General features: G+C 44.4%; 1 protein-coding gene and 1 long non-coding RNA gene across 10 annotated transcripts in view; both read right to left on the bottom strand.

Annotated features, from left to right (window-relative positions):
- Window positions 1–5,098, bottom strand: LOC135983776 (uncharacterized). Its single transcript, XR_010601577.1, has 2 exons — window positions 4,897–5,098; window positions 1–973 (listed from the first exon to the last, which is right to left on the bottom strand). It is a non-coding gene; the product is annotated as an uncharacterized LOC135983776 (long non-coding RNA).
- Window positions 5,099–8,386: 3,288 nt separating this feature from the next.
- KIAA0232 (KIAA0232 ortholog) overlaps window positions 8,387–25,865 on the bottom strand; it is a 112,201-nt gene continuing 94,722 nt past the window's right edge. For all 9 annotated transcript variants that reach the window (XM_065597093.1, XM_008170188.4, XM_042855499.2 and 6 more), the window contains 3 exons: window positions 12,194–12,302; window positions 11,704–11,801; window positions 8,387–11,052 (listed from right to left, as the gene is read on the bottom strand). In XM_065597093.1, the coding sequence (XP_065453165.1) occupies window positions 10,873–11,052; window positions 11,704–11,801; window positions 12,194–12,302 (387 nt within the window). In that variant the 3' untranslated portion in view covers window positions 8,387–10,872. The remainder of the gene's footprint in view (window positions 11,053–11,703; window positions 11,802–12,193; window positions 12,303–25,865) is intronic.

Raw genomic sequence — 25,865 nt, 5'->3', positions numbered from 1 at the left:
TCCAAAGGTGCAAACAATTCGATGTTTATTGGGGTGAACTTCCAGCAAGCATGATTCCAGTTTCCTTCCTTAGGGTCTCCCTTCCCAGCTCTGACACCACATAGCCTTGCCTGTGTCCCTGTTCCCATTTCCCCCCTTAGCAAAACATGATTCTAATTCCCCCACCCCCATTCCCTGTTCCCATTCTCCTCCCCCACTTACTTCCTGATTGACTGCAGACTATATAGTAAAACTTGAGTTCTGCTTAACTATACCTTAATCAATCATTTTACTGAAATGTAACTAACCAATCCTAACACATTGTAATATAATTATTTAACCAATTATGTTCCACCACCTTAATTGGTTTACACCCAACAAAATTAATTATACAGCAGACAGAAACAATCAGAGTACCAGACAGAGATTATACAGACAAACAATAGGGAAGTGGAGACTACAGTGATTGAACAATACAGAAATGAGGATTTCATATCCCAGCTATTGATAAGTGAGTTCTTGCCAGACAGGATGCTATCTGAGGCCTTGGCTACACTTGAGAGTTACAGCGCAATAAAGCCTCCCCCAGTGCTGTAACTCACTCCCTGTCCACACTGGCAGGGCACTTACAGCGCTGTATCTCCGTGTCTACAGCGCTGCAGGTACTCCACCTCCTCAAAAGGATTAACAGGTGTTGCAGAGTGGCTGAGACGCTGGTGCTCCAGTGTAAATGGGGAGTAACCTTATTGCGCAGTGATTGACCTCCGGAAACTTCCCATAATCCTTTTAAGTGAAGGTTCCTCTCCTTGCTTTGTTGTGATGCCTCTCTTTGTTTTGTTGTGAACTCCTGACGCTCAGGGAGCTACTGTTTGCTGTGAATGAGTAGAGGCAGGCAGGGGGGCTCCCTTTGGAAGCCCACAGCTAATGTTTGCTTGAAGAGAGAGGCGGTGCGCGGGGCGGGGGAGTCGTTTCCGCAATCGGCTGCTTATCTGGCCTGTGAGAAAAAAACGAACAGCTGCTGTTTGTTTTCAGTGAGTGAGGGGGGGGGGGGTGGAATTTGCAAGGCAGGGTGCTGACAGTGTCGGCACTCCAAAAACCCACTCTCTCTCCCCCTGCGCTCCCTGTCACACTCCACCCCACCCGCCCCTTTTGAAAAGCACATTGCAGCCACTTGAACGCTGGGATAGCTGCCCAGAATGCACCGCTCCCAATGCCGCTGCAAATGTGGCCAGGATAGTGCGCTGTCAGCTATCAGTGTGGACAGACTGCAGCGCTTTCCCTACTCAGCTGTACGAAGACAGGTTTAACTTACAGCGCTGTACAGCTGCAATTGTAGCCATACCCAAACTAAGTTTCCTTTTACATCTTCCAGGCTCTTCCCTTTCTCTGGGGGTGATAGATCGGATCACCTTTCTAACAGCCCCAGATGGCCTTATTTCAATGTGACTAGTTTGGAATGTGAGGATGTGACCGTTCGCTTCCCAGCTTATGGCTGGCCTCTGCTGTTTAGCCTAATAACAGGGCCTCAGACTGTCACAGTAAGAGAAGGCCCTTACACCGGCAGACAGTGATTTTGATTCTCTCCTTTATACCTCTGTAACTAGCTAAGTGATAAGAATACACCTAAATTCTTAAAGTATAGGCCTTTGCAGACAGGCCTGAATATCTATATCCTAACAGGGGATACTAGTGGGACAGTGGGAGACCAGTTACCGGCTCATGCCAATGCTCCTAAGCCTCACTCAACACTGACAAATGCATAGCTGGAAACCCGTCTAGCTAACCTGTGTGCTAGCATTGTTAAAATAGATGTTAAGTTGATAATGTGTTTAGGCTTTATGAAATGCTTGTAGGATGCTACATGTATTAATCTTACTAATAATATCTGTAAAGTATGTTATAAGGCTGTGGTTCTTAGAGGTCTTCCAGGGCATACAACAGGCTACATAAAAAGCACTAGTGAAGTCAGTAAAAACTAAAATTTCATACAATGACTTGTTTATACTGCTCTCTATACACTGATATGTAAGTACAGTATTTATATTCCAATTGATTTATAATTATATAGTAAAAATGAAAAACCAGTTTTTCAGTGTGCTGTGAGACTTCTGTATTTTTGTCTGATTTTGAGTACTGTACTAAGTAGTTTTTAAGTGAGGTGAAACTTGGGGTACGCAAGACAAACCAGACTCCTGAAAGGGGTACAGTAGTCTGGAAAGGTTGAGAGCCACTTTTATAAAGTACTGTATTTTCTGGCGTATAAGACTACTTTTTAACCCAGGAAAATCTTCTCAAAAGTCGGGGGTCGTCTTATACGCCGGGTGTCGTCTTATAGGGCGGGTGCTGAAACTTCCGAGCCGGACTGGAGAATCTGCGGTCGCCGCATATGGTGGGGGGAGCTCAAAAACGGCCGCGGCCGCATCCCCGCCCGATGACGAGGTGAGGGGGCGCCTCACCGGGAAGGTGTAAGTGAAGGGCGGAGCAAGCTGCAGGCGTCCGGGACGCCCGGGGTATGGAAAAAAGAGATAGAGCGGCGCTGTGCCCAGAAAAACACGCCTCTTTCACCCGTCTGGCCCGCCCTTGTATCCTATTACCGTACCTCCTTCTCTGCCTCTCAGATCTCGCTCCTGAGGACTGCAGTGAAGCGGCGCAGGCGCGCATGTGCAAGATCTGAGAGGCAGAGAAGGAGGTAATAGGATACAAGGGCGGGCCAGACGGGTGAAAGAAGCGTGTTTGCGCTACCGCTCTGATAGTCTTGGAGACAGGGAGGGCTGGGCAGGCAGGGAGAGCTGACCAATCCAAGCAGGCTTTGTATACAACAACCAGCCAATCGCCGGTAAGGTACATCGCTTGCCGTGATTGGCTGGTTGTTGTATACTGGGTACCACATACAGTACAGCACCAGTATCTGTACCTGTTCATACAGTATAGCACCAGTACATACAGTACAGTATACAAATGTCCAACAGTCAAAACCCCATCATGGCTCCACCAGCAAGAAGAAAGAAATATGAAGCCAGTTTCAAACTTAAAGTTGTAAACTTTGCCATGGAACATAATAACTGCGCTGCTGCAAGACAATATGGAGTAACAGAAAAGATGGTTCGGGACTGGAAAGCAAATGAAAAAGCATTAAAGAGTATGCCAAGGGGTAAGTGTGCATTAAGAAGAGGCACTCCACATTGGCCAGAACTCGAAAAACATGTAGCAGAGATGGTGAATGAGCATCGCCAAAACGGTTATGTAGTGACACGAAATAAAATACATTTGTTTGCACTTCAGTGGGCCAAATCTAACCCAGATCACAGCAACAGATTTAAGGCCACTGTATCCTGGTGTACTAGATTCATGGGAAGGCATAATATGGTACTGAGGCAAAAGATGATAATTGCCCCAAAATTACCTGTAGATCTTGATAGCAAAGTAAATAGTTTCCATCGATACGTAATACAACAGCACACTAAACATGGCTATGCGTTAAGTAGTATTGGAAATATGGATGAAACTCCAATGAATTTTGATATGGTTGGAAATAAAACTGTCCATCAAAAAGGTGAAAAAAATTTTTTAATTAAAACAACAGGACATGAGAAGTCCAGTTTTACAGTGGTACTAGGATGCACAGCTGATGGCGCCAAACTGAGACCAATGATTATTTTTAAAAGAAAAACAATGCCGAAATTCAAGTTCCCTGTTGGTTGTTTTGTACATGTGAATGAAAAAGGCTGGATGGATGAAGAAGGGGTAAAGCTATGGCTTGATAATGTATGGAGCAGGCGACCAGGTGGACTTATTCAAAAATGTAGTCTACTGGTGTGGGATATGTTCAGGGCTCATTTAACTCCCAGCACCAAGCAAATGCTTGCAAGACTAAACACAGATGCGGCAGTTATTCCTGCAGGATTGACATCGTTGGTACAGCCACTGGATGTGTGCCTAAACAAGCCATTTAAAGATCGCATTCAAGAACAGTGGAATGAATGGATGGTTAGCGGCGAAAAGTCATTCACAAAAGGAGGAAACATGCGTGCTCCACAGTTGGATGTTTTGTGCAAGTTTGTCATAAAAGCCTGGAATGATATTGATGCAGAAACAGTAATCAAGTCTTTCAAGAAGTGTGGCATATCAAATTCATTAGATGGTATGGAGGACGACTACTTGTGGCAAGATGAAGAGGAAGCCGAAGCTGAGACCACACCATCTGATACGGAATTCGATCCATACGATGACTGCCTTACAAATGTATCACAAGATGTCATTGATGTACTTATGATACCAGATGACGAACAGGAGGATTTTGAAGGCTTTTAAAGGGAAACTGTCACGCCAGCAAAACCTGTAAAAATACCGTAGCTTGCAGTTATGATGGGCGTTGCTAACTCGCCAGGGACTTGCCCGGCACTTGCTCTCTCTCTCTTGTTTGTTATCTTCCTCCTATCATCATCAGTTCCAGTTTGGTTGACAGCTTAGAAAACAAACAGCATGGCAGCTCCCATGGGTTTATTGTCTTATCCTTCCTTTCAGCTTTAGAGTGAATTAGGAAAAGTTTAATCCACTTGCACTGTTTTATGTTTTATGTTTACATGTTTGATGACAAACAGCCTTATGTTTATAAGTGACAGTTTTCCTGCTAAGTACCTGCATGTCATAAGCATTTGAATTAAAATTACCATATTGAAATCAAATCTGATGTTTTTTTAATTTTTTTTTGGTGTGCGTTGGAAGAGGGGTAGTCTTATACGGCGAGTATATCCCAAACTCTAGATTTTAACTGGAAAAGTTGGGGGTCGTCTTATACGCCCAGTCGTCTTATACGCCGGAAAATACGGTAATTGTTTGTAACTATAAAAGTGTTTGCTAAAACTGTAAAACCCCAGGCAGGAGAGAAGCATTACCAAGTGTGAAATACTAATTTACCACAAGAGATGTCATCTCCTGCCCAACAAAACAAGGTCTATAAACACCAGACAAGCTCGTGTGGAACATCAGTGGACAAAAGACTTTGTTCATCGCTCCCCCCCATGCCTTTGGAGACCGGCACAAAACTTCTCCCATCAGCTTGAGCTCTGGGGCAGGGGGATAAAAATCTGTGTTTAAAAAAAAAAAAAAAAAAAAAAAGATCACTATTAAATTGCTTGGAATTTGGAGAAGGCAGTATTTCTAAGCAGAAGAAAGAGATCCACAAGCTGCTTAGCTTAGTTTAGCCCTAAAGGACATATAGTGTTTGCACATTATAACCGCTTCTATTATCTTTTGAAACCTAAGCAACTCATTTGTGTACGTTTACCTGCTTTAACCTTGTAAACAGCATTTCTTTTTCTTAGGTAATAAATCTGTATTAATTATAGGATTGACTACAAGCATTGTCTTTGGTGAGAGATCTAAGGTACAATTGACCTAAGTGACTGGGGGGACTGGGAGTAACCAGAATATTATTGTGATTTTTGGTGTAAGGGACCATCTATCCCAAAGGCAAGCTTGTTTAGGTGGCAAGAAAGACCAGAGTACCCAAGGGGACTGTCTGTGACTCCATGTTAAGGCTGTTGTAGTACTTGAGGAGTTCACACTTGATACTTCATTGATGAAATTAAGTATAGAGAAAAAAATTTGGGGGTGTGTGTGTGTGCCTTATTTCTTAACAGTCTGCCCTGAGGATGTCACTCATGGTTGTGAGCCACTCTAGACAGCTTGAAAACTACTACTTATTTCATAGGTGGGATAGGCTCTCTATCACTACTGTGGGTCTCTCTGCCTACCCTTCCCCCTGGGTCTCTGAGGTTCCTTTTGCAGTCTTTTTCCTCCTTCCTTTGTCTCTGAAGGGTTGAAGGGAGAATGAACTGTATTCCGTCTCCAATGCACACAGCGCCCTCTGCAGAGAAGAGCAGGAAGTGATGCAACATCAGTTACTTCTGCCTCTACAACTTGTTCTAAATTGGGATGAGCTTTGCCAGTGACCTCAGGGATGAGAGGAAACAAAGTAGGCTGTAGGGAGGACAGCCAGGAGAGTGAGCTGCTCCCTAGCTGGCTTTCTAGCAAATGAAAGAGCTGAGCACTCCTAGCTCTTTGTTCACCCAGCAAGTAGCAAGTGGGTTGCCCAACTGGCACGTGCCTTAGACCTACGCTCCTGCTCAGTAGGCAGAGATAATATCCTTACTCTCTTTGTAAAGCAGTTTGAGATTTTCAGTGTCTCATACATACAAATTATGAATTATACTAACGGGGTACACAGATGTCTTCCTGGGATTACATCAACTCTTCTAGACATTTGTATAGTTTAATCACAGGCTACATAAAAAGCACTAGCAAAGTCTGTACAAACTAAAATTTCATACAATGACTTGTTTATATTGGTCTATATACTATACACCGAAATGGAAGTACAATATTTATATTCCAGTTGATTTATTTTATGACATGGTAAAAATGAGACAGGAAGCAATTTTTCAGTAATAGCGTGTTGTGACACTGCTGTATTTTGTCTGATTTTGTAAGCAAGTAGTTTTTAAGTGAGGTGAAACTTGGGGTAGGCAAGACAAAAATCAGACTCCTGAAGTAGTCTGGAAAGGTTGCGACAAACGTAAACAAGCTAAAGACATCCAAGAGCTGGAGGGAAGGGAGCCCTCAATGGTCAAACTCATTCACTGGAGTTTGCTTTTAAGGATCACTGCTTGTACGGTGGGGCTGATTTGGTCCCATGGATCAAAAGGTACTTTCCTATTGACAAAGACATTTGGTATAAAGATTATACTGGAGAATAATTTCTCTGACATTTCCAAAGGGAGGAAAGAATTTCACACAATTCTTAAGAGCAACTAACAGTTAAGCATCAGCACAGTTGTTTACTGAAAAAAGTCTTATTTGCAGCTAAAGACTATTACAGCTGATGGGAGTGCACATTAAAGTCAGTTATAACCAGATGGACCTGACTTGGCACTAAAATGACTAATAGAACTTGCTGTCCATGCAAAATAGAGGTGTTGCTTGTATCACATACTGGAAGGGGAAGTTGACTGTTCGACAAATCCATAGTAACCATTCAAATATAATGATCAAAAGGCCTGGTTGACCAATTTAATCCGTTTAACAAAAGTCCTCTATAATCTCAAAAAGAAAATGAACTATTTTTCTAGAACAATTAATGTCTGAAATTATTTGGATTAGAATTTCAATTTGGAAATTACTGCAACCTTTGAAATTAGAGAAAATGTTGCTAGATGTGTGCAAGGATTTAGCTATATACTGGGCATTGACTTTAGTGGACCTTCATACAGATGAATCTGTGGGAATTGTTTGGAACTCTTTCTCTGAAGTATATGTATTTCCAGTACACAACCTATTGATTTGTGGCCACCGTATATTACACCAGGACCATCCTTCCAAGAAGTGAAATTTAAGAGCCGAGTTACAATTGTTTTCATTTCTATAGATTTAAGTAATTGAGAAAAATGACCAAGACTCTGGAACTCTGCAAAACAGGTACCATCATTTAAATATTTTTCTTTAAGAATTTTTGTACAGATGTGTCACATACCTAAGTGTGTATTTTTGTACTATTTCCACACTGTCTCTATTTCCACTGTCTAGTCCATGAAAGTCAGACTCATTCTGCGTGGAGGGCCAAGTTACACTTTTCATTATGCTGTGTGTGAGAGAGCTGCAAATTTAGGGCATATAATACTGAAATCAGTGAAAATGAAGCCATTTAGTTTAGATGTCTAACTATGGATATATAGGGACTTTAGGTATCAATTAAAAAAAAAATCCTAGCTATGCAGTTCAAGATGACACAAAAGAGAAGTTTCTACTTCACTTTCAGGCACTTGGTTAAGATTAGTGGTTTTCAAAAAACAAGAATCATATTCACAATAGTTATACAAATCAAATATATTCTGAGTCTGAATGGCTGAGTTTAGGTTGGGGGAAGAAACAAAGTGTTGTCTTTCATCCACCAGTGCTATGTAAAAAATTCTCTCTCAATCTCACTGATCAGGGAGGTTAGATTAGTGTTTCCCAGTTGATTATTCTTATTAATTCTCTTTGTAGTGATCCAGTATCTCCTCTCAACAACAGGTTTCTGACTCTTTTAAACCTAAGGGTATGAAGTTTTCTACATCAGTAATTAGACAGGAATTCTGATGGGTGCTCACCTCTTCTCAAATGTTTTTTTTCCTGAGAGAAGTTCAAGGGTCCAAAGATTTTAATGACACATGCAGTGCATATTTGTCTCAATTAGACTAAAACAGCAGGAAAGAGCAGACATATAGCAATGGAAAGAGGAGTCATGTTAGATATCTGCACTCTGTATCCTCTACCTCAAAATATTTAATTACTAAGTGTTGTATATTCAAATTTGAATGAGAATTATATATCTTAACTAAAGCAAAAAGAATACACACAGGCCATCCGATTGTCCTTTTATATTTTTATTCGGTGTTAAGTAACCCCACAAGAAAACAAAATCAGTTACTCTGGTGTACATGAAATCAGAACAAATACAACCACTTGAAGCAAAACAGTAGAAACAAATTTCAGCCCAGGAATGGAAAACTGATATTTCAGTGCTATGGATATGCAATGCGCTTCATACCACAGTGCAGTTCAGCGTTTGCCAACCTTTAATGCTTTTTTGTGTCTCTATCCATACAGAAAAACTAAAAACCACACCTCAACTCTCTCACTGAAAGCTTCAGAGCTTTAGCCATTAAACTATGAAAACAAGTACAGACAATTTGTTATTGCCCAAGCTCATTTATATACCATTTTATTTTCCCCCAAAGGTGCTGGAATATTACACCACAATGTAAGGTCAACACCTTTGTTGTTTTTGAGCCCTTTCTTACTAAAAAAAAAAGCAGCTCTATCCAAAATAAACTGAGCTAAAGATTGTGTTTGAAATATGTCCATTTGGTCATATTTTATTCTAGAATGAAGCTCTATTCCATTCTTCCTTGTAGTGATTTGAGGAATTTACATGTTACGTTCATTTTACTTTCACGTTTACAGATAAATAGTTTTCAGTGCAGGTGCTACACAACCTCTTAAGGAAGCTCCAGAAGAAAGTAAAATACATAAAAACCTATCCAAAATCTGCAAATAAATAAAAATTAAAAAAAAATTTAAAGTGTCAAAAGATTTGTTGTATGAATATAAACCCTAAGATAATGTAGTTTAATAGCAGGATCAGAAAAAATTTCCTGGTAAGAACAAACAAAGCCAATTAAGTAAGGGTTTCATCAAAAAGGATACATGCAGCCTTGCATGGCTTTATAACCACAGATCTTAATTCTTGTACTATCAATTAAGAAAAGGCAACAAAACCCAGTTATTCAATTCACTTTCCTGCCACAGAACATATTTCAAAGCCAGTTCAGATCATATTTCAAATAGCTATAATTCTTAGGAGTTTTTATTGCCTGTCAAAATTAACGCTTAAGCTTTTTCAAGTCAGTACTAGACTGTCTTCACTTCCTGCTGTTATAGACATGCTGCTATTGTATAGATTAGTTTTTTAAAAACGTAGTTGGTAAAAACTTAGGATGTTTAGTTTTGCAAATATTGCTCCTCCTGTCTTATAAATTTTGCATAATGTGTTAAAAAGCACAAGGAGCTGATAGTCTTGTACAGATGCAACTTGATGATGTATTGACTTTCTAGGTTAACAAAATAAAATTTAAAAGCAAGTCACATAAAGCAACAATCACTACTGCAATCACACATGTATGTTGTAAGTCATCACTTCCCGCCCTCCCCACCCTCCCACCCACCACACACATAACTTGCCCCTAACATTCTCTCAGGAACACAAAATGAACTACGAGATTTACTAAATTACAGCCACAACAGCAGCTAACTGCAGCAGCCACAGGATTTCTTTCAAGTGAAGCACTGACCTTCTGCATATAAAACACTGAACATTCTGAGCATTTTAGATCGTTTTAGTCATCAGGCTCAAATTCAATATAGGATGCATTTGCAGGTTACATGAATGCAATCATTTGCAACAAGACAAAATCCTTATTACTTGTTACAAAGTTTACAACAATCCCCACATAATCCCAGAGATTTGGGGGTTCTTTTGGTGTGTGTGTGTGTGTGTGGTTTTTTTTTTTTTTTTTTAAATACTTCCACCTTATAATGGCAGGTCACTAAAAAAGGACAAAAAAAAAAAAAAAAAAACGAAAGAAAACTCACATTGCCTCCATACTTACAAAAATCCTTGGCTTCTCCAGTTAGCAAGAAGACTACAAACCATAGCATTTTCAGTGTTGGTTTGCAGGATGGGGGGAGGGAGGGGAAAATCATAGGATAGAAAACACAGTTTCTGTAAGTCTCTAAAGCACAACCCTGTTGTTCCTACTTCAAAGTTATGAGATTTACTGAATGAAGACTGGACAAGTCATTCATGCTTTTCTCCTGCATTCAGAAAGGCACTGATAGATTACAGTGTTTAGTATTTATCTCCCAGTTCTCAAAGAACAAATCCTAAATGTGCCAAAAGCTAAAGTCTGAATAGCAGAAGTAGTTTTAGACACTGCAATGCTAATAAGATAGTAATAGTGGTAAGGCTACAGTTACGAATGACAATAACTGCAGTTAAGATGCAAAAAAGCAGTGGTACCACTAAGACAAGCACATGCACATCCATTCTTGATTTGACAACACAATCTAGTCTAGTTCAAATAGCCAAGAATTTAACAGTTTGGAGAAAGTAAAATATTCAACAGGACAGTTATGTCCCTAACTATAAAATAAGCAAGAAGAGAAAGATAAATACATATCTGAATCCGTTAACTGAAGAGGAAACGCAAGTTGTTGTTTTAGAGCTACAGACCCTCAGGAAGGACAGTTTTCCATCTCATGTTACTTTTAAATCATTTGTTGTATTCTGGAGTTTTATAGGTGAGTTCGAGAAAAAAGCTCCTCCTCACAAGGATCAGCCCATTCACTTCCACCTTCTGAAGCTGTCTCTTCAGAGCTGGAGCTATCACTGGAGTATATTTTCTTCCTGAAGCCATTTGGTTTTGCTCCAGAATTTCTACCATCTGTACACCTTGCTTCATGAACAGAAGAAACCTAAGGATTTAAATTGACAGTTTATTTGGTACAGTGGAAAACAGAACATATTTGTCTATTTATAAGCTGGCAGATTTTATAATGATTTATTTTTTGGGTTGGGGCAAGATGCCACAGTAATTCAGAGTTACAGTTCTCACTTCACCTCTCTAACTTAGACATGAATAGCGAGAGTTGGGCTGTGATGACAAGTCCACATTCAGGACAGCATTTTTTTCACCCATCCTTTCGTTCAAAGTCTTCCATTTCTGACTCTCTTGCCAATTTCTGAACCACATTTGTAATTCTGAGTACATTACTATCACTGCTAACTGGAGAGTAACTCTCTAAGTCATTCCCAAATCTTAACAACTGGCTCTATGTGGTTTACAGGAGCACATTGTCCCACCCTAGTTACTGAAAGTAAGCTCTGTAAAGAAAAAGTACAGCACTCTTCCAGCACATCTGACCAATCAATTCACAGTCACCCCAGAGGGCTTACATTCCATCCTCTTGGCCAAAAGACAGGTAAGTATGGTGAGGGGTTTGCGAAAAATGCGAGAACAAGAAAGTGGCTTCAAAATGAAAATGTGGAGAAAATCAGAATTTGTAGTCTTGAATGTAACTGGAGCCAGCCACAAAGACTGTGATGACAGAGGATAAATCACTCACCATATTAAAATCTAAAAGATGTTCTTCATTGTTGGGAACTTCCTTTACATCTGGGTATTCTCCTACACCATTCTCTCCCTTGGCATTTGTGTAACATTCTTGAGGTGTTTTTGTTTCAGAGTGGAGGAGACAAAAAAAGAAGAGGAAAATCTCATTAAGAAACAAGGTTATCTACATTTCACTAAAATGTATAACATCTAATACGTTTTCTTCAGATTTATCTTAGGGTAAATTAGGTCGATTTTATAGAAGTTGATTTTTAGAAATCGATTTTATACAGTTAATTGGGTATGTCCATACTAAGCGCATTAAGTCGGTGGAGTGCGTCCTCACAATCGTGGCTAGCATCGACTTACACAGCGGTGCACTGCGGTGCATCCCAGAGTTCCCGCAGTCTGGGAATTATATATATAGCTGGTAGTTCTATTTCTGGTCATCTGTAAAGTAAGCAATTTTAATACAGTTAGTTCAATAACGGATGTCTTCTTACCGTCACACTGTGATGCAGGAAAGAGGGGAGAATAGAGTGCCTTTTCCCACCAGGACTGCTTTTCCTGGCTGCCACTCGTTGTTTGCAGATCAGCGTTCAATACAGGAAACTGTTTAGACAATAATCATACATTAGTATCCCATAAATAACAATGCACTCTGACACCCAAGGGCAAAGGGTCTCTCTTGAAAACAATCTGGCAAGCCATGGAAATAACATGGTACAATTTCTAATTATACTGGAAAAGGGTTCTTAGGGTACATTTACACTACAGCACTTACAGTGCTTGTGGTGGAGATGCGCTAAGCCCACAGGAGACAGCTCTTCTGGTGCCTTAACTCCTGCTTCTGAGAGATGGTAATTATGTCAGTGTGAGAAGCTCTGTTACAGACATACCACGTCTACACAGGTAATTGATGTCACTCAGTTGTGTGGATTATTCACACCCCTGAGCGATGCAAGTTATACCCAAAGTAACCTGTAGTGTTGACAAGATCTTAGCCTCCTAATGTTTGCTCTCTATTACCCTCTGAAAGTGGATGTAGCAATAGTGCTATCAATTGAATACATTGAGGGAAATCTAGATTGTTAAGGAGTTAATTAGTGACAGTTTGGTTATAAAACAATGACTCCATCTTTCTTTTTAAAAAAATCAGTTTATATCATGTTTTAAAAAATCCTTATCCATTAATAAAATGTCACAAATTTTATTTTTGAATTCTAATGTTTCATTTATGTTTGTCACAGACTAGTTCCTACAACACGAATGCACATGACCGAGATACTGAAAGCTTGCCACAATAGGCATGACTGTGCAATTCTGTAATCAGATTTGTGGTAACAACATTTGTATTTTGTGCCAGCTTGTGAATCTTATGTAATGCCTTTTAAAGAAGTTAGCCTGTGTGTTTTTTATATGAGCCACACTGCAAACGTCAACACTGGCTCAATGTCCAGCTTCCGCTTTTATGTAAAGCTGAAGATCATGAAATAGGGAAAAAATTCACTAACATGAACAAGTTGCTCTGTTCATCCGTTAGCTGAAAAAAGATAACAACAATAAGTGGTAATTACAAATTTGGAGCCTAATCCTGATCCTGAAAAAAGCAGTTACCTACCTCTAACTGTTGTTCTTCGAGATGTGTTGCTCATGTCCATTCCATGTCAGGTGTCTGAGCTCACCACATGCACGAAGGGCCGGCTCTTGCGCCCTCTGGAGTCACACACATATGCGCCGATATAAGGGGCCCTTCAGTTCCTTCTTGTCAGAATTCCGACGAAGGGGAAGAAGGGTGGGTCAAGGAAAGGATATGAGCAACACATCTCAAAGAACAGTTACAAGATGTAGGTAACCATTATTTCTTCTTCAAGTGCTTGCACATGTCCAGTCCACATCAGGTGACTCGCAAGCGGTGTCTCTGGAGGTGAGCCAGGAATTCATGGATGGGTCGATTGTAACACCACTCTGCTGAAGCCAGAGTCATCTCAGGTCTTTTGCGTGATGGCATGGTGGGTCGTGAAAGTATGGACAGCTGACCATGTTGCAGCCTTGCAGATATCCTGGATTGGAACATGAGCCAGGAATGCTGCTGACGAAGCCTCTGCTCTTGTTGAATGAGCTGTCATTATTGGCGAAGGTGGGACCTTTGCCTGCTCATGGGTGGTGATCCAGGACAAAATACTCTGAGATGACACTAGGAGTCCCTTCATCCTGTCAGCCTCTGCAATGAAAAGCTGAGATGAGCTACAGAAGGGCTTGGTTCGCTCAAGGTAGAAAGCCAGGACACGTCCGACATCCAGAGTGTGCAGATGCCTCTCCTCGGCAGTCTATGGCTTTGGGAAGAACACTGGCAGGAGGATATCCCGATTGACATGAAACTGCAATACTACCTTTGGCATGAAGGCTGGGTGGAGGCGCAGCTGAACCATGTCCTTACAGAATATTGTGTAAGGGGGTTCGGAGGTTAAAGACTTGATCTCAGAGACCCATCTCGCAGAAGTGATCGCTACAAGGAAAGCGACCTTCCACGATAGATCCAGAAGTGAGCAGGATGCCAATGGCTTGAAAGGAGGCCCAGTGAGCCTAGATAGCACTAAACTGAGGTCTCGGGGGGGGGGGGGTGAGGAAAAACCAGGTCATGGACCAGTGGAATCTTTCCAGGCCCTTGAGAAATCTGATTGTCATTGCATGCAAGAAGACTGATCTGCTCTGGATGTGAGAGTGGAAGGCTGATATGGCTGCCAGGTGTACCCTGATCGATGAGAGTGCCAAACCTTGGTGCTTTAGATGGAACAGATATTCTAGGATGGATTGTAAAGATGACTGAAATGGAGAGAGGTTCCATTCAGATACCCAGCAGGTGAAGCACTTCTACTTAGCCAGGTAAGTAGCCCTGGTAGAGGGTTTTCTGCTTTCTAAAAACACGTTGCACCTGTCTGGAGCAAGCCTGCTCCTCAAGGCTTAGCCATGCAGCATCCATGCTGTCAGGTGCAGAGAGACAAGGTTCGGATGCAGCAGAGGTCCGTGGTCCTGCGAGAGCAGGTTTGGGCAGTTTGGAAGCGTCCACAAGCATGCCAAGCTAGTGTTGGTGAGGCCATGCCGGAGCTATCATGATGACTTATGGCCCTGTCCCTCTTGATCTTCATAAGAACCTTTTGATGAGAGGCATTGGTGGAAAGGCATACATCAGGTTGCATACCCGTAACAGGAGAAAGGGATGTGAAAGAGAGCCCTTGTTGAGGCTAGGCAAAGAACAAAACCAATGACATTTTCTGTTTTGTTTGGTGGTGAATAGGTCCACCTAGGGAGTTCCCCACTTCTGGAAAATGTTCCAGTGACATCCAGGTTGAGGGACCACTCGTGGCATGAGGAGGAGGAGGACCAGCTGAGGCAACCTGCTAAAGTGTTCAAAACCCCCAGGAGATGCGAGGCTTCTAGATGGATATCATGTTGGATACAGAACGAAGGGCTTCTTGGCAGAGAGCTGATGACTGTGCTCCCCCTTGCTTGTTGACATAGAACATTGATGCTGTGTTGTCCACCAATAGCTGCACTACTTTGCCGGATAGCTGAGGAAAGAACACTTCACAAGACAGATGGGTGGCTCTGAGTTCCCTCATGTTGATATGTAACAACAGCTCCTCTTGAGGCCACAGGCCCTGGGTCCTGAGCGTACTGAGGTGGGCTGCCCACCACAAGTCCAAAGCATCCGACACCAGGGACATGGAGTTGCAAATGGAACCCCTTCTGTCACATGGTGTGGGTTCGACCACCATGCTAGGGAGGTAAGAATTTGCAGTGGTATGGTGAGGACCATGTCCAAGTGATGTTTGGCTGCAGAGTATACTGATGCCAACCACATCTGTAGGGGGGGGGTCTAAGACGTAGCCTTGCATGCTGTATTACATAGGTGCACCCTGCCATGTGCCCTAGCAGTCTGAGGCATACTTTGGCTGTGGTGAGTCGTGACTCGGACAATCAGATCTGACATCGCCAAGAATCTGGCTTCTGGTAGGAAAGCTCTGGCTTGGGTAGAGTCAAGGACTCCTTCAATAAACTCCATTCTTTGTACTGGGACTACTGTTGATTTTTGTTCATTTATCAACAGGCCCGGAACTTGGCAGGTGGCTCATACTACTATGACGCCATGTTGGACTTGTGGCCTCGAGTGACCCTTGATGAGCCAATCGTCAAGGTACAGGTAGATCTGAATACCCTGATGTCTGAGGTAGGTTGCAACTACTACCATATATTTTGTAAAAACACTCTTGGTGCTGTTGCTAGATCAAACAGGAGCACTGCAAACTGGTAGCAAGTCCTTCCAACCACAAACTGTAGAAACCTTCTGTGGCTACGGAACATAGAAAGAGTGGAAGTATGCGTCCTTTAAGTCGAGGGCGGCGTACCAGTTTCCAGGATCCAGGGAAGGGATAATGGAGGCCAGAGAGACCATGCGGAACTTCAACTTCTTGAGATATTCGTTCAGGCCTCGTAGGCCCAAGATGGGTCGTAGACCCTCTTTGGCCTTCGGTATCAGGAAGTAGCAGGAGTAAAAGCCTTTCCCTCTAAGTTCTTTGGGAACCCCCACCCATAGGAGGGCTTGCACCTCCTAGACAAGCAGTTGCTCGTGAGAAGAGTCCCTGAAGAGGGACGGGGATATGGGGTGGGAAGGAGGAATGGAAATAAATTGGAGGGTATACCCCCCACTGCTACAGTGCTGAGCACCACTGGTCTGATATTATAATAGTCCAAGCAGGGAGGGAGGGTAATAGGCAGTCTGAAAATAAGAGGAGCGTTGGATCCTAGGTGTAGACTGGGAGGTTGCCCTTGAGCGCAACCTCAAAATGCCTGCTTTTTCCCAGGAGGGTGGCAGCTAGAGCCTGATTGGGTCAATGTGGCCGGCGGTTAGCCCTGGCGGTGCTTGTAGCCCTTGTCCTCCTTTCTATAGGGCTTAGCCCTGGCCTGGCCCCCGAACCTCTGAGGCTGTTGAGGCCTGAAATGCTTCCTTGAGGCTGTGGGAGTGTAAAGGCTAGGGAGCATAGTGTGGCCCTAGAATCTTTTAGTCCGTGCAGCCTGTTGTCAGTTTGTTCTGAAAACACAGCCGATCCATCTAAGGCGAAGTCCTGGATGGATTGCTCGACCTCCACGGACAGGCCAAATGACTGCAGCCACGATGCCCGTCTCATGGATACAGCCGATGCACTTGTTCCAGCTGCTTAGTCGGCAGTATCCGAGGCTGCCTGGAGGGAGGCCCTGGCTACAGTCTTTCCCTTGTCAAGTATGGCCAAGAACTCCTGTTTGGACTCCTGCGCAGAGAGCCAGAAAACTTGGCTATAAAGTGCCACACACTGTAATCATATCGCCCCAGCAAAGCTTGGTGGTTCAATATGCGCAGTTTCCAGGCTAGCAGTCAAATAAACTTTTCTGCCAAAAAGATGTGGCCTCTTTGACTCCTTTTTTGGGGGGTCGAACTGGTTTGATCTTGTCTCTCTCTCTCATTGGCTGCTGTGACTACTAAGGACTGAGGTGAGGAATGAGAGTACAGATATTCAAAGCCATTGGCAGGGTATAGTACTTTCTCTCTGTGTGCTTAGAAATAGGGGGCAGAGAGGATGGGGTCTACCATAAGGTCTTGACAAGTTTCACGACCCCCTTGTGGACAGGAAGGGTGACCTTCAATGGGGACGCTGCTGCCAAAATATTGAATAGGGCATCAGTGGGCTCCTTTAGATCCTCTGCTTCTAAGCCAAAGTTTGAGTTCTTGTGGAACTGTGGAACCGAGTGAGAAGGTCCCGCCACTGCCTCATCAGGTGAGGAAGAAGAAGAGGCCAGAATGGGGGGAGGTATCAATTCCACTTCCCTAGTTGGGGCAGCCTTGTCCGAGGCTAGTGGAGGTGCATGGACACCTTGGACTGATCCTTCATCTGAGTTGGGCAGTATACCGTTGCTGACCACCTTTCTGAGGCCCGAGAGACTGAACATTGTACCTGGGATCCCGGGGCAGGGAGGAACCCCCACGGGTTCCAGAACTGCCAGGGTACAGGCCATTGGCCTTGTGGCCATGCGCTTGCTGATGGGCCTGGGGGAAAACCCACTGGCAATGCAGGATACACCTTGCTCTTGGGCACATCAATCTCCTTGCCCTCAGAGCAAGGGCCCTCCGTCGGTGACCAGGGCGGTGCTGCTGTCGTCTCCACTTCCACACAGTATTGAGAGGGCTGGTGTTTAATGCTTGGGGAGCAGTAGAGGGGTTCTGTGGAGCGATGCCGTGTGTCTGGCAACCAATGATGGTGCTCAGGGGATCAGCGACAGCACTCCAGGGACCAGCGGTGCACCTCTGGGACCACCGCTGAGGGACTGGTGCCAGGAGAGAGCAGTATCATGTCTCTGAAGAGTGATTGCGTGGCTCCAGGGATCGCTGATGAGACTCTGGTGACCGGCACAGTGCCATGGGGACGGGGAATCGCTGCAGGGGGTCCCTCGCCAGCTTGCCTCTAGACAAGACCACCACCGACAGTACCAATAGGAGGTCCCAGGACCTCTCTTCATAAGGTGTCAGCGTCACCAGCAAGGGAACAATGTCCATGGCTGTTTGAAATACTTGACTGGCACTGTGTCGGACACCCCTACTGCTCCCAGGGGTCGGAGACAGGTCCCGGGACATGCTTGGCAGTCTGCTGGGTGAGGCTGCTGCCTCACCAAGTTCCGGGGAAGACAAGCACCCCAGCATGGGTCTTGGCTCATCCCCCACCTTCCCCTTGCGGGATACTGGGAAGCACCCTCTTCCTGTATGCTTCTTACGTCTCTTGGCAGGCACTGGAGACTGGGATGAATGCCGTGAGGAAGTCGGTGGTGAAGGGGCATGCCCTACTGATGCCTATGTACTCGGCGCCAAGTCTGAGCAGGCTGGCTCCATGAGAAGCGCTCTAAGTCTGCTGTCCCACTCTTTCTTAATACGCTGTTTGAACCCTTTACCAATCCTGCATTTGTCACATACGTGGGTCTCCCCAAATCACTTCAGCTCTGGTGGGGATCACTGACAGGCCTGGGCTTCTTGCACAGCTTGAAGCCCAAGGACCTGGGCATGCACTATCCCTGGGCTAAATCCCTCAGGGGACTATCTATAACTTACACTGAAGTAACTATATACACTAAAATCACTACTGAAAACAGATAGGAAAGACCACTGATATGGATGTTCCAGCACCATCACGGGCCGTAAGAAGGAACTGAAGGGGGAGGGAGAGGGAGGGCGGGCCAGCATTGCCCTTTATATTGGCGCATATGCGCACAACTTCAAAGGGCGCTAGAGCTGGCCCTACACATACCACTGGGGGAAAACTTCCAGCACCAGTGCATGTGGCGAGCACACACACCTAACATGGAATGGACATGAGCAAACACTCAAAGAAGAATACTTACTACTGAGTGTATATTCCTATTGAAATCAACAGAACTACTCACACAACAAAGCACTGTACTCAGAAGTGTCTGCAGGACCACATTCTTATGAATTTGTCATTAGATTCAGTAGTAATAGTAAATGAGAGAGACAAAGTGGATGAGGTAATTTCTTTTATTGGACCAACTTCTGTCAAGTTTACATAGAGCTCTTCTTCAGGTCTGGGAAACGTACTTAGGCTTTGTCTACACTAGAGAGTTTTGTTGACACAAGTTAAGCTGACAATCAAAAACCAGTATAATTACAACGCTTGTGCATGTTCATACTAAGCTCCCTCTGTTTGCAGAGCGCATCCACAGCTGGTGTTCTAGCACTGACAGTGAGAGCAATAACTATGGGTAGCTATCCCATTGTGGTACTCACCATATTTTGCTGCTAGACTTTATGGGAAGATGGAGTGGATCGCAGTGCATCATGGGTACAGGCTCAATGTCCCATGATGCAGTTCTTTCTGTCCCAGCATTCCACGGGCTTCCAACTGCATTTCATGGAATTTTTCAATGGCCTCTGTTTACTGCGCACCCACCATCTCTGTCTGATAGGATGGATCCCACACTGCTCCCTACTGTTGTGGTTACTGTTATGAACACATTGCTGATGGTCATGCAGTATATCATGAGTAAGGCTACATTTTAGTCACAGGTATTTTTAGTAAAAGTCATGGACAGGTCATGAACAGTAAACAAAAATTCATGGCCCATGACCTGTCCATGACTTGTACTATATGCCCCTGACTAAATCTTGGGGAGGGGGGTGTGGCCTGGGATCCCTGCTGGTGCTGGGGGGGGGGAAGCGGACTACTGGGGCTGGCAGGCTCCCAGCCTGGCTCCTCGTGGTTCCCCAGAAACAGCGACATGTCCCTCCCTCAACTCCTAGCTCTGCACGCTGTCCCCACCCCAAGCGCCAGCTCTGCAGCGCCCATTGGCTGGGAACCATGGCCAATGGGAGCTGTGGGGGCAGTGCCTGCGGGCAGAGGCAGTGCACGGACCTAGGAGCTGAGGGAGGGACATGTCACCACTTCCGGGGAGCCCCCCCAAGGGAAGAGCCGCCCAGAGCCCTCACTCCCTCCCACGCCCCCCTTCCCCCCAACTCCTGCTGCTGGAAGGGGGGCACAGTGGCACAAGACTGCCCCAGCAGCGGCTGGCCCATGGGCTGCCCAAGCTGCTCAGGCGGTCCCCAGGCCAGCCGCACTGACCACGGCAGAATCAGTGACTTCCATGACCTCTGTGACAAACTCTCAGCCTTAATCATGAGCTCCCAATCTGAACAGGAATTAGAATTTCCTGACTTGCTGTGTGCCATGGAAAGAAACAACACCAGATTACTTTTGGCATTCACGGAGCAACTGAACATGGTGGACCATCGCTTTTGGGCTCAGGAAACAAGCACTGACTGGTGAGATAGCATCATTATTCAGGTTTGGGATGATGAGCAGTGGCTGCAGAACTTTCGGATGCGGAAAGCCACCTTCCAGGAACTGTGTGTGGATCTTGCCCCAGCACTGCAGCACCAGGACACCAAAATGAGAATTGCCCTCTCAGTGGTGATCGCTGTGTAGAAGCTGGCGACTTCAGACTGCTACCACTTGGTCACAAATCAGTTTGGAGTCAGGAAGTCAACTGTTGGGGCTGCATTAACCCAAGTGTGAAGGGCCATTAATCGCATCCTGCTATGAAAGGCTGTGATTCTGGCAATGTGCATGAAATATTGGATGGCTTTCCAACAATGAAATTCCCTAACTGCAGCAGGGCAATAGATGGCACGCATTTTCTAATTTTGGCCCAGGATCATCTTGCAATGGAGTACATCACCAGAAAGGGTTACTTCTCTATGGTATTTCAGGTACTTATGGATCATTGTGGGTGTTTCACTGACATCAATAGGGTGGTCTGGGAAGGTGCATCTTGAGAAACACTGGCCTTGGGACTGATTGCACTGTCCGCCGCCTCCAGTCCCACCGAAGTATCCAATGGGCTCTTAGCAATGGAGGTGGGGTCGCCCCCAAGGACGGCATCCAGCCCCTTATAAAAACGGCAGGACTTTGCCGCAGAACCAGAGCGTCTGTTTGCCTCCCTTGCCTTCTGGAATGCCTGCCTTAGCTCCTTTATCTTCGCACAGCACTGCTGCACGTCCCACTCATAGCCCTTCTCCAACAAGCCACGAGAAACCTGACTATAGAGATTTAAGTTCCTACAGACAGAGCAGAGATAGGACTGCACAGCCTCCTCTCCCCACAGTACCAGCAGATCCAACAAATCAGATGTGCTCCAAGCAGGAGAGTATTTGCTGCGTAGAGTCACCCTGGTCAGCTGGGAAGATGTGTAGTTGACAATAGTGCTTCTCTTTATTGTTAATTATGTCTCTCCAGACTTGAACTTGAGAACCAACCCCCCAACAGCACCAGAGCATCTGTGCAAGGTAAGAAAACGGCTGAGACAGACCAAGGAAGATACGTTCCAGGTGGTGCTGCAGCAGTCAAGACAGAAAAGACTGAACGCAAGAAGTGGAGGGAAAGCGAAAAGCAGGAAAGACAAGAGAAGGATTCTTACAACAGGGATGCCACAGAGAAGCTGATTAAAGTTCTGGAGCACAGAATCATAGAATATCAGGGTTGGAAGGGACTTCCGGAGGTCATCTAGTCCAACCCCCTGCTCAAAGCAGGACCTAATCCCAACTAAATCATCCCAGCCATCAAACTGACATGCTCCAGACTCTTGTAACACTACAGACTGCGCAGATGTGTTCCTGCCCTCTCCTTCAGCACATTCAGAACTCTTTCCCATGCACTCCCCAAACTCGCTCTATGCATTCCTTTCTGGCACGTTGTGCTTTCTACACTCCACCCCTGCAGACAGCTTTTCAAATGAAAACTGGACCTATACTCAGCTATGAAGATCAGCACCCCTGGTACCATCTACCCCACTGAGAGAGAGGTGTTGTGGTTTATTTGGCAATAAAAGCAAAGTTTTTTGAATTATAACCACTCTATTTGTTTACACGCAAGGTATGATACCTCATGGCACCTGCAAATCAACAGGCACTTTTATTAGTTCCTTACATTGAATCCTAGGCCTTAACAATCACAACTGCTTCCTAGCATACCAAATGTAATTAACCATTCCAATCCCCAGCATAGCAATGAACATTACAGGTTTTCATCTTCCAAGTGTTGCCTCAAGGCATCCCTGATTCTTATTGTCCCAAGCTGAGCCCCTCTAATAGCAATGGCACCTGGCTGCTCAAAATCAGCAGTCAGGTGTTCTGCCTCAGCAGTCCCCCTCTGAATAAACCGTTTGCCCTTCCCTTCACAAATATTATGCAGCGTACAACACTCTGCTATAACGATGGGAATATTTTCCTCATTCAGATCTAACCTGCCATATAGGCATCGTCAGCATGCCTTTAATCAGCCAAACACACATCCAACCGTCACTCTGCACCTACTCGGCCTGTTGTTGAACCACTCCTTACTGCTATCTAGGTTTCCCATGTACAGCTTCATGTGCCACGACATTAAGGGGAACGCCGGGTCTCCCAGGATCACTATGGGCATTTCGACTTCCCCTACGGTGATCTTCTGGTCTGGAAAGAAAGTCCCTGCTTGCAGCTTTCTGTACAGACCAGTGTTCCTAAAGATTCGTGCATTATGCACCTTTCTGGAGCAACCCATGTTAATGTCAGTGAAACAACCACAGTGATTCACAAGCACCTTCAAAACCATGGAGAAGAACCCCTTCTGATTGATGTACTTGGTCGCAAGGTAGGCCGGTGCCAGAATTGGAATAGGCCATCTATCGCCCCTCTGCAGTTAGGGAAATCCATTTCTGCAAAGCTATCCACAATTTTATGCATATTGCCAAGAGTCACTGTCTTTCGCAGCAGGATGCAATTAATGGCCTTGTACACTTGAATTAACAGTTGACTTCCCCACTCCAAACTGGTTCGCAACCAACCAGTAGCAGTCTGGAGTCACCAGCTTCCACACTGCAATTGCCAGGCGCTTTTCCACCAAAAGGGGAGCTCTCATTCAGGAGTCCTTGCGCCACAGGGCTGAGGAGAGCTCAGCACACAGTTCCAGGAAGGTGGCTTTACGCATCCGAAACTTATGCAGCCTCTGCTAGTCATTCCAGACTTTCATAATGATGTGATGCCACCACTCTGTGCTAGTGTCCCGAGCCCAAAAGCAACGTTCCACTGTGTTCAACTCCTCCGTGAATGCCAAAAGCAATCTAATGTTGCTGCTTTCCATGTCGGACACCACGTCAGGCAACTGTGACTGCAGTTGCCTTTGTAACTTCAAGAATAACTCCACTGCCACTCGCGATGTGCTAGTCAGAGCTAGCAAAGCCGTGGAGAGCAGTGTGGGATCCATTCCTGCAGACAGATGTGACGGGGAAAAGCAGAAAACAAGGGGAAATTGAAAAATGCTGCAAACTGAAGACAGGAGCACATGGAATGCTGGGACGGAAAGCAGTGCATCATGGGGAATTGAGCCTGGTCCCATGATGTGCCATGATCCCCTCTGCTTTCCCACAGTGGTACCCACAGTGCACTGCTCTCATTGGCAATGCAAGTGCTGCAAGTGTGAACACGCTATGCCACCAGTGAAAGACAACGTGAACACAACAGCAGTTTTCTTCAAGGACTTTTTTATCAGCGACTAAGCTCTCAGCGAAAAAACTCTGCCCGTGTAGACGTAAACTTCCAGTGTCATTGCTAAATACAAGGTAGAACAGATTGTTTAACATAAGTACTTAACGAATATATATCAAGGGATCATTCAAAGTGAAGCAGCCCATTAACATCCCTCCAGTCATAGGAGGGAAAGGAAGCAGTGGAGGCAGCTTTCCCTCCTGGGACTGGAGTGTGTTCACAGGCCACTTCACCTTGAATGGTCCCTTGAAATATGTGTTAAGCACTTATGGTAAAACAAACTGTTCCACCTTGTATTTAGCAATGACACTGGAAGGCTATGTCTACACTGGCAGAGTTTTTCGCGGAGAGCTTAGTCACTGGCAGTGAAACTAAGTACATTTCCCAGACCTGAAGAAGAGCTCTGTGTAAGCTTGAAAACTTGCCTCTCTCACCAACAGAAGTTTGTCCAATAAAAAGGTATTACCTCACCCATCATGTCTCTCTAGTAACCGGGGACCGACACAGCTACATCACCACATATAGTAATAGTAAATTAACTATTGAAGAGAACCGTGATGGTTTCCCATTGATAAGATATCCCTCCAACATGGTTCTCCTCTGAGAACTGCTCCTATATTGGTGCCCAATCCTTAATTGTGCTGTATTTATCGACTGTAAAAACGTCTTCCTACTCTCTTATTTCAGTAGAGCATGGCACCAAACGTATGAACAAGATTGAAAATTCTAAAAAACAGTACTAGCCTTGTCAACAAAAGCATTATTGCATGCTCAGATTCCATGGTAGTACATGTGTTAAAAATAACTTGTTTGATACATAATCAGACTGAAAGAATACTTGTGCTTAGAAACTTAAAATTCTTGTGAGAAAAGTATAATCTCTAGGATATGAACATACTAGTTTATAAAATACATTACTATCAAATGTTAAAATTAAAGAGATTCTTGTCACATATTGTTTTATATGCCCTGACTCTTTATGTCCTGAATATTGCTGTCATTTTCCTGCTATATCAACATACAGACACAAGTAGCACACTGTACTCTATTTAAGAAGAAATTACAAATACTAAATGCAAACTCTGCATTAATACAATTTATTGTGGACATTTTACATGCATGTTAATAAAATCCAAGTTATGCTTCCCACTTAATCTAGAAGTCCATCTCTTTATACAGTAAAATAGAAAATACTACATCTGTACGTAGTGGTAACAATTGTACCTTCAAGTGTTTGCCATTTGGCTGAGTTATGATTGCTGTGGGAATCACAACTGATTTTCTTAACTTTAGTGTTGTCATTTGGCATGGGGCCAGCAACTCCTGAGTTCTATCCCAGCTCTCCCACTACAATCCCAGGCTCCTTGTCTCAATCTATTCCCCCAACTCTTACCCACTCTGCACTTGATACAGGTAGCTTTCTCCTCCTCACTACCTGGACCCAGCAGGGGGGGCACTGATAGCATAGGAGAGAGAGCGTCTCTCCTCTCACTTCAAGTGCCTGAAACTAGCTTGGCCCACAGCAGCCCAAAGTTTCAGTTGCAAGGAAAGTCCTGCTTAGTTTCCTGCACTCGCAGGGCTAGAACACACCCAGTGTAGATGGGACCTTGCGAGTTTTTAGCTGGGAAGCTCTAGAAAGTCTCTGAGTATGTGAGAAATGCAATTTTTAAAACTCTTATAACCTGGTACATTTTCACAGGATGGCAGAAGGCATGTCCTTGACACAAAGGCCAATCTCCTGCCAAATTTCAAATCCTGGCTCAAACGTATGGGGGCTCTAGAGCTTCTCAAAAAAGGTTTCCAGTTTTTTTTTCCTGTGTGCGCACACACTGTATTTTTTCCTTACTTTTTCAGAAAGCACTGAAACTATCTGGCTGAAATTTTCTTAAAAAAGCAGACATGTAAAATTTGGGCCCAAACAATTAATATTCGGCAAAGTTATAAGGAAATTAAAACAGGATCTTATAACGGGAAGTGTCTCGCAACTGTAATAATAGGCCCCACCTTTAACAAAAACACCCACCCACCGTGCACTAACACTTAGACTTAACAGAACA

This window comes from Chrysemys picta, chromosome 5 (assembly GCF_011386835.1).
Source record: "Chrysemys picta bellii isolate R12L10 chromosome 5, ASM1138683v2, whole genome shotgun sequence".
Classification (NCBI taxonomy): Eukaryota; Metazoa; Chordata; order Testudines; family Emydidae; genus Chrysemys; species Chrysemys picta.
This window is presented reverse-complemented; position numbering and strand designations above follow the sequence as displayed.